The sequence below is a fragment of the Hyperolius riggenbachi genome, chromosome 11 (genome assembly GCF_040937935.1).
Source record: "Hyperolius riggenbachi isolate aHypRig1 chromosome 11, aHypRig1.pri, whole genome shotgun sequence".
In the NCBI taxonomy this organism is placed as follows: domain Eukaryota; kingdom Metazoa; phylum Chordata; class Amphibia; order Anura; family Hyperoliidae; genus Hyperolius; species Hyperolius riggenbachi.
In genome coordinates, this window is record NC_090656.1 from 192449332 (window position 1) to 192458979 (window position 9648).

A 9648-nucleotide genomic window follows, 5' to 3' on the forward strand; every position below is an offset into this window, starting at 1 on the left:
CCCTGTAAAGCCTAAAGATGCTCATTGGACTTTGGGCCCCTTAGCGCAGTTAGGCTGCAAAAAAGTGCCACACATGTGGTATTGCCGTACTCAGGAAAAGTAGTATAATGTGTTTTGGGGTGTATTTTTACACATACCCATGCTGGGTGGGAGAAATATCTCCGTAAATGACAATTTTTTTATTTTTTTTACACACAATTGTCTATTTATAGAGATATTTCTCCCACTCAGCATGGGTATGTGGAAAAATACACCCCAAAACACATTATACTACTTCTCCTGAGTACGGCAATACCACATGTGTGGCACTTTTTTGCACCCTAACTGCGCTAAGGGGCCCAAAGTCCAATGAGTACCTTTAGGATTTCACAGGTCATTTTGAGAAATTTCGTTTCAAGACTACTCCTCACGGTTTAGGGCCCCTAAAATGCCAGGACAGTATAGGAACCCCACAAATTACCCCATTTTAGAAAGAAGACACCCCAAGGTATTCCATTAAGAGTATGGTGAGTTCATAGAAGATTTTTTTTTTTTGTCACAAGTTAGCGGAAATTGATGTTAATTGTTTTTTTCACAAAGTGTCATTTTCCGCTAACTTGTGACAAAAAATAAAATCTTCTATGAACTCACCATACTCCTAACGGAATACCTTGGGGTGTCTTCTTTCTAAAATGGGGTCATTTGTGGGGTTCCTATACTGCCCTGGCATTTTAGGGGCCCTAAACCGTGAGGAGTAGTCTTGAAACCAAATGTCGCAAAATGACCTGTGAAATCCTAAAGGTACTCATTGGACTTTGGGCCCCTTAGCGCACTTAGGGTGCAAAAAAGTGCCACACATGTGGTACCGCCGTACTCAGGAGAAGTAGTATAATGTGTTTTGGGGTGTATTTTTACACATACAGATGCTGGGTGGGAGAAATATCTCTGTAAATGACAATTATTTGATTTTTTTTACACACAATTGTCCATTTACAGAGAGATTTCTCCCACCCAGCATGGGTATGTATAAAAATACACCGCAAAACACATTATACTACTTCTTCTGAGTACGGCGATACCACATGTGTGACACTTTTTTGCAACCTAGGTGCGCTAAGGGGCCTAACGTCCTATTCACAGGTCATTTTGAGGCATTTGGATTCTAGACTACTCCTCACGGTTTAGGGCCCCTAAAATGCCAGGGCAGTATAGGAACCCCACAAGTGACCCCATTTTAGAAAGAAGACACCCCAAGGTATTCCGTTAGGGGTATGGTGAGTTCATAGAAGATTTTATTTTTTGTCACAAGTTAGTGAAAAATGACACTTTGTGAAAAAAACAATAAAAATCCAATTTCCTCTAACTTTTGACAAAAAATAAAATATTCTATGAACTCATCATACACCTAACAGAATACCTTGGGGTGTCTTCTTTCTAAAATGGGGTCACTTGTGGGGTTCCTATACTGCCCTGGCATTTTACGGGCCCAAAACTGTGAGTAGTCTGGAAACCAAATTTCTCAAAATGACTGTTCAGGGGTATAAGCATCTGCAAATTTTGATGACAGGTGGTCTATGAGGGGGCAAATTTTGTGGAAGCGGTCATAAGCAGGGTGGCCTCTTAGATGACAGGATGTATTGGGCCTGATCTGATGGATAGGAGTGCTAGGGGGGTGACAGGAGGTGATTGATGGGTGTCTCAGGGGGCGGTTAGAGGGGAAAATAGATGCAATAAATGCACTGGGGACGTGATCGGAAGGGGGTCTGAGGGGGATCTGAGGGTTTGGCCGAGTGATCAGGAGCCCACACGGGGCAAATTAGGGCCTGATCTGATGGGTAGGTGTGCTAGGGGGTGACAGGAGGTGATTGATGGGTGTCTCAAGGTGTGATTAGAGGGGGGAAATAGATGCAAGCAATGCACTGGCGAGGTGATCAGGGCTGGGGTCTGAGGGCGTTCTGAGGTGTGGGCGGGTGATTGGGTGCCCACAAGGGGCAGATTAGGGTCTAATCTGATGGGTAACAGTGACAGGTGGTGATAGGGGGTGATTGATGGGTAATTAGTGGGTGTTTAGAGGAGAGAAGATCTGCGGGCGATCTATTGGTGTGGGTGGGTGATCAGATTGCCCGCAAGGGGCAGGTTAGGGGCTGTTTGATGGGTGGCAGTGACAGGGGGTGATTGATGGGTGGCAGTGACAGGGGGTGATTGATGGGTGATTGACAGGTGATCAGTGGGTTATTACAGGGAATAACAGATGTAAATATTGCACGGGCGAATTGATAAGGGGGGGTCTGAGGGCAATCTGAGCGTGTGGGCGGGTGATTGGGTGCCCGCAAGGGGCAGATTAGGGTCTAATCTGATGGGTAACAGTGACAGGTGGTGATAGGGGGTGATTGATGGGTAATTAGTGGGTGTTTAGAGGAGATAAGAGATGTAAACAATGGATTTGGGAGGTGATCTGATGTCGGATCTGCGGGCGATCTATTGGTGTGGGTGGGTGATCAGATTGCCCGCAAGGGGCAGGTTAGGGGCTGATTGATGGGTGGCAGTGACAGGGGGTGATTGATGGGTGGCAGTGACAGGGGGTGATTGATGGGTGATTGACAGGTGATCAGTGGGTTATTACAGGGAATAACAGATGTAAATATTGCACGGGCGAATTGATAAGGGGGGGTCTGAGGGCAATCTGAGCGTGTGGGCGGGTGATTGGGTGCCCGCAAGGGGCAGATTAGGGTCTAATCTGATGGGTAACAGTGACAGGTGGTGATAGGGGGTGATTGATGGGTAATTAGTGGGTGTTTAGAGGAGATAAGAGATGTAAACAATGGATTTGGGAGGTGATCTGATGTCGGATCTGCGGGCGATCTATTGGTGTGGGTGGGTGATCAGACTGCCCGCAAGGGGCAGGTTAGGGGCTGATTGATGGGTGGCAGTGACAGGGGGTGATTGACGGGTGATTGACGGGTGATTGACGGGTGATTGACAGGTGATTGACAGGTGATTGACAGGTGATCAGGGGGGATAGATGCATACAGTACACGGGGGGGGGGGGGTCTGGGGGGGGGGGTCTGGGGAGAATCTGAGGGGTGGGGGGGTGATCAGGAGGGAGTAGGGGGCAGATTAGGGACTTAAAAATAAAATAGCGTTGACAGATAGTGACAGGGAGTGATTGATGGGTGATTAGGGGGGTGACTGGGTGCAAACAGTGGTCTGGGGGGTGGGCAGGGGGGGGTCTGAGGGGTGCTGTGGGCGATCAGGGGGCAGGGGAGGGGGAAATCAGTGTGCTTGGGTGCAGACTAGGGTGGCTGCAGCCTGCCCTGGTGGTCCCTCGGACACTGGGACCACCAGGGCAGGAGGCAGCCAGTATAATAGGCTTTGTATACATTACAAAGCCTATTATACTTGTTACATGCGGCGATCCGGGTGCTAGTAACCCGCCGGCGCTTCCGAACGGCCGGCGGGTTACAACGAACGGTGGGCGGAGCCAGTCCCCGGCGGCTGATCGCGTCACGAATGACGCGATCGCCGCACAGACACTCCCGCAGCCGCCCCCGCCGATGGGCGTATTGCGGTCGTTTGGGCCCGGTCTTTGCCGCCGCCCATCGGCTGGGGGCGGTCCTCAAGTGGTTAAAGTGTAACTGTTGGGCATAAAATCAAAAATCAATTCTTTATTTTTATCTGGTAAACAAGTAAGAAGGATGCTAACCAGGCAATCCAAACGTTAAAATCACTATTACTTTTCTTGTTGATAAATGATCATTCCCCAGTTTACCTGACTCTTATTAGGCACACACAAAATTTTGTACACAAAAAGTTGCAGGGTATGCTGAGTTGTCCTTTTTTTGCTTCTTTACTTCCCCTCAGACTTAACTAATGCAGCCTGATTGGCTGAAGCCTCTTTCCCTCCTGTTTTCCCCTCCCACACCTCTGCTCCTCTCTGATTGGCCAATATTTCTCATGCTGAGACAACGCACTTTCTATAGTGAAGGGTGGGCAAATCAGGCAAGGAGAGTAGGGCAGGAAATGACATCAGGATTGGCTTCAAAATAGCCACACTTAAAGAGAATCTGTATTGTTAAAAATTGCACAAAAGTAAACATACCAGTGCGTTAGGGGACATCTCCTATTACCCTCTGTCACAATTTCGCCGCTCCTCGCCGCATTAAAAGTGGTTAAAAACAGTTTTGAAAAGTTTGTTTATAAACAAACAAAATGGCCACCAAAACAGGAAGTAGGTTGATGTACAGTATGTCCACACATAGAAAATACATCCATACACAAGCAGGCTGTATACATCCTTCCTTTTGCATCTCAAGAAATCATTATACACAGGCAGTGTGCATAGAGGGTCCAGGAGGGGGGAGATGCATCACAGAACCACAACACTGAAGAACTTGGCAGCCTTCCAGACACAGGCTGACAAGTCTGACAAGAGAGAGATAAGTTGATTTATTACAGAGATGGTGATAGTAGAACGTGCTGCAGTAAGCCAGAACACATTAGAATAGCTTTTGGAACTTGTAGGATGATAAAAAAACAGGATGCAATTTTTGTTACGGAGTCTCTTTAAAGTGGGAAATGCTAAGAAGGATTTTCTCTTTTTTTAACTGTAGAAAAATCACTAAAATCAAAACATGGACAGAGCAATACATCTGTTATGTAAGTAGAGCAAGTATTTATCTACTTATATACAGTATGTGTTTTTTCCAAGATAGTATAGCTGACAGCTTCTCAGGGATCTTTCATATCTGCGCAAACTTTAAGCATTTTGACCCAACGCTAAAGTTTGCGTTAACCAAGTTAAAATGAAAGTCCGTAGACTTTCATTTTACCTTTCACACCAGACGCTGTGTTTCGGCACGTTGCGGTTCCGACGCACCCAGGCACAGTTTTTCGTCCAACGCACCCGGGAGCCGGCGTTTTCCGTCGGGTTCAATTAATAGCTACCGCCGCTGATTTCGTCGCACCGCAGATACCCGACTTCCCGCCGCAGGCTATCAACACGTGCAGGAGAACGGCTCCTGCACGCGTTGTCTGATGTGAAAGCACCCTTAGTGCTTTAGTGACATCAATTGTGTTCTATAATGGTAAGTATAAACATCAAATCCCCACCTCAAATTAATGGTAAATTAGGACATTATACGGAAACAACTAGTATTTATGGACAGTTTTGTATTGTTGAGTGCTTTTTCTCAAATGTTATCTGTTTAGGAGTTCACCTAAACCGTGAAGAAAACAATTTTTGGCAAATCACGCAGAAAAAAGAACCCGCACAAAAAATTAAGAGCATGAATTATCACTTGATGCCGCCTTGACGATATTTTGTAAGTCAATCGATTTGTCTGATACGCCCTCTACTCTACTCACCTGGAACAGGCTGTACTTTCTCCTGTGCAATCCATAAAAAGTCTCCAATGTGCAGCTTGCGTACATCAAAAGTGACCCCATTTCTTTTCAGCTCCGAAACCAACTCCTGCTTCCTGTGTGCAGCACCCCTGACAAAACAGAATGGACTTCTAAGCAATAAGGCACATTAACCAAGCCTGACTGTTTACAGCGGAAGAAAAAAAAGAAATCAATAACTCCAGCAAATAACTCCAATTTGCAAGCAAATTTAATGCAAATTGTGTGCAGGTTAGAACTGCACCAATCTAATGCACTTTCTGTCAATTATTCTAATTGGTCCTGTTGCCAGCTGCATACAATTTGCATCATTTGCACGCTAGGATCGCTCCCCAGCATGCAGCAGATCACCCGACTACTCCAGACTCCTCCCACTTCAGTATGACAGCTCTGCAGTTCCACCCTGCTCAGTGTATAATGAAGCATTTAACCCTTCCCAGACCCTTCCAGTGTGTTTATAAAAGCTATGTATACTTCTCATCACCCTGCCCGATCTGAAATAAGAAACCATTTCTCACAGCTCTTTTATTTTACTTTCTTTGGTTATAAACACACTGCGGAAGGGTAAATGCCTTATTACACACAAATCAGGGAAGAGCCATACGACATTCACACAGAAAGTCAGTTTCTTTTTTTTACTAACTTTCTATACTAACCCTAACCCTTCTGAGCTAGTCTAAGGCCAGGTCCATAAATGGATAAAAGATATTATCTTGTTTTCATATGTATGTTTATTATTGTATCTGCCTTTTCAATGATAAAAATATAAAGTCAACAATGTAAGTATTCTGCCTCATGGTAAACATTTCAATACACAGTTCTTTGCAAGGAATAGTCAGTATGAGACATTATGCTGTTGTTACTAAATGGGACACTGAGCAGCGCAAAAAAAAAATTAAATCTGGACTTACCTGCGGCTTCCTTCAGCCCCGCGTAGTTCGCGAGGTTCCTCGGCGTCCGGCTCCGTTAACCCAGCGCCTTTGGTCGAAGTTCTGCGCACCTGCCGCGTCATCATGCCAGTCAGTGTAAGCGTCCTGCGCATGCATGGTCCTTGAGTGAACAGTGCATGGGCAGGACGCTTGCAGAAATTGGGGCAATAATCGTGCGGGGTGCGCAGATGGACCAAGCATGCACGACTTTGGCTGAAGTCCCTGGGTTAATGGAGCCACCAGTGCAGTGGCGGCGCCAGGGGGGTGCTTGGGCGTCAAGCACCCCCTAAATTTGTCCAAGCACCCCCAAAGCACCCCCTGGCGTGAACTGACTACAGGCGTCTAAGAGACGCAGAGTCAGTTCACAGCAGCAGCACGGAGCAGCAGGCAGGGCTACGGTAAGATGGCCGCCCGAAGCCCTGCTCTGCAGACTTGGAGTCTGCAGTGCAGGGCTTCGGGCGGCCATTTTCCCGTAGCCCTGCTCGCCGGATGCAGGCTGCTGCAGGAAGGAAGAGGATCATGGGAGCTGAGCTGCGCGCCACAAGGAGGTCGGAAGAGGCTGTCTTCTGACTAGGTGAGTAAATGGGTTTTTCTTTTCTTTTTCAGGTAGTGCTGCTGATTGGGGTCAGATCTGATAACAGTTGTGCATATTGGGGTCAGATCTGATAACGGTTGTGCATATTGGGGTCATATCTGATAACGGTTGTGCATATTGGGGTCATATCTGATAACGGTTGTGCATATTGGGGTCATATCTGATAACGGTTGTGCATATTGGGGTCATATCTGATAACGGTTGTGCATATTGGGGTCATATCTGATAACGGTTGTGCATATTGGGGTCATATCTGATAACGGTTGTGCATATTGGGGTCATATCTGATAACGGTTGTGCATATTGGGGTCATATCTGATAGAGATTGTGCATATTGGGGTCATATCTGATAACGATTGTGCATATTGGGGTCATATCTGATAACGATTGTGCATATTGGGGTCATATCTGATAACGATTGTGCATATTGGGGTCATATCTGATAACTATTGTGCATATTGGGGTCATATCTGATAACGATTGTGCATATCGGGGTCATATCTGATAACGATTGTGCATATCGGGGTCATATCTGATAACGATTGTGCATATTGGGGTCATATCTGATAACTATTTTGCATATTGGGGTCATTGAACGTGTTTTTGTGCAAATCTGCTCACATTACGTGTATTTTCTTGAGAAAACCTGCACAATTATGTGAATTTTCTGGGGAAAGGGTCACCAGAACTTGGGCCCTCTGTCTTTGCGTTGCACTTTTAGGGCTTGATTCACAAAGCGGTGCTAACCTACTTAGCACGTCTAAAGACTTTAGACGTGCTAACCAGGGTGCTAAGTAGGTTAGCACCGGATTTCTCAAACAGATCGTGCACTAACTTTGCAAGTTTTATACGCGCAAAGTCCCATAGGCTTTAATTCGTGCGGAGCGCCCTGCGCTCTGTGCAGTGCGCGCGTAAAGTTTTACGCGTGTAAAGTTTTATGCGCATAAAGTTTTATGCGTGAAAAGCTCGTTTAGACGTGCTAAGGGGGTTTTCACAGGCGTGCTAACAGTTAGCACCGCTTTGTGAATCAAGCCCTTAAAGGGAACCCAAGGTGAGAATAATATTGAGGCTGCCATATTTATCTCCTTTTAATTAATACCAGCTGCCTGGCTGCCGTATTGGTCCTCTGCCTCTAATTCTTTCAACCATAGACCCTGAACAAGCATGCAGCAGGTCAGGTGATTTCTCACAATATTGTCAGAACTGACAAGATTAGCTGCATGCTTGTTTCTGGTGTAATTCAGTTCACTACTGCAGCCAATAGATCAGCAGGGCTGCCAGGCAACTAGAATTGTTTAAAAGGAAATAAATATGGCAGCCACCATATCACTCTCACCCTGGGTTCACTTTAAATTAGTTAGCCCCGCCCTCATCCGGTCATGACCACGCCACAGGTAGTAGCCACACCCATTTTTTTGGTGCGGCGCTTCGCACGCCGCAGATCGTCAGCTCCTCCGGAAATTGGTCCAGCACCTGCATAGCACCCCCTAAAAAAAAATTCCTGGAGCCGTCACTGCACCAGCGGGATCACAGAAGGGACCCATAGGACACCAAAGGACCTTTCAAGCTGAAGGAAGCCCCAGGTAAGTCCAGATTTGATTTTTTTTTTTGCGCTGCTAAGTGTCCCTGATCAGTTAACTTTTTTGTGGCCAGAGTCTCCATTCACAGCCTTTTTCCCCCCCCCCAGCTTTTGGCTGTGATTGGCTCACAGTAATCACAGGTTAGAAGCCAATAAAACTGGCTGCTGACTTGTGTACGGAGCTCAGCTGTTATTAGACAGTTGTGGGCAGCGGTGACTGAGTGGCAATAGTGGAGGAAGATACTAAATTTACACTAATCAATTTCTGACTGCTTTGAAAATTTGCCTTGTTCGATTTCAGGTGTGCTTGGGCATTATTGTAACATTGGATATCTGGGCCCATATGCAATTCACTTTTTCACCTAACTTTTCTCCAAGGTGATATTTTCACACCGTGTTAATAAAATGCTGATAAAACCACCAGCAAGCTAGAAAATACTCAGAATAATTCAGTACTTTTTCTTCTTCGAAGAATTGAAGAGTTATTTTCTTGGTAAAACAATTTTTATTAGTTCAAAAAAGGTCAAAGTCATATACAACAGTTATGACAGAATAGAATCATCAAGGTCATTACAAGAGCTATGAGTCATGTATTATCAAGATTCAAGATTATCCATATGAACATAAAGATAATTGAGGTCTGAAGAGTTATTTTAACCAGAAGATGAAAAATTATATCTTAGGAGAAAAGAAAGTGAATTGTGTATGGATCCAGGAATGTCTGCCTGCTTTTTGAGTCTTACCCGGTGGTTTCGATGAAATCGACACAGAGCAATACATTGAACTGGCCTGGACGCAGGGTGAAATCCGGCACATGCTGGTAGGCGCTCTGCACAGGATCAGCACTGGCCTGCCGAGTCTCTGAGGAGGAGAGCAGACTAAGCTTCTTGTACTGCGGAACACTGTGGAAAAAACAACAAGATCCCATAAACAATCCATTGTCAGCACAACAGAAACAATACTATTAATAGCTAGAGACTTACTTAGGAACCAATCAGCTGGTACATTTTTGATAATATCCCTTCATTCATCATGCAACTGTGCTACAAATGGTCACCAGGAAAACATCAAACTACGGTACTTACACAAAGGTCATGATTTGGTGAAAACTGCATTGCTATGATGTTCTGCAGTGATGCTGGTAGCTACTGAGTTTCTGTCCTGTT

At 45.6% G+C, this 9648-nt stretch overlaps 1 protein-coding gene across 8 annotated transcripts in view; it reads right to left on the minus strand.

Moving 5' to 3' along the window:
* Nucleotides 1-9648, minus strand: part of MUS81 (MUS81 structure-specific endonuclease subunit) — a 219811-nt gene that overhangs the window by 24720 nt on the left and 185443 nt on the right. For all 8 annotated transcript variants that reach the window (XM_068260464.1, XM_068260469.1, XM_068260462.1 and 5 more), the window contains 2 exons: nucleotides 9226-9384; nucleotides 5344-5471 (listed from right to left, as the gene is read on the minus strand). In XM_068260464.1, the coding sequence (XP_068116565.1) occupies nucleotides 5344-5471; nucleotides 9226-9384 (287 nt within the window). The remainder of the gene's footprint in view (nucleotides 1-5343; nucleotides 5472-9225; nucleotides 9385-9648) is intronic.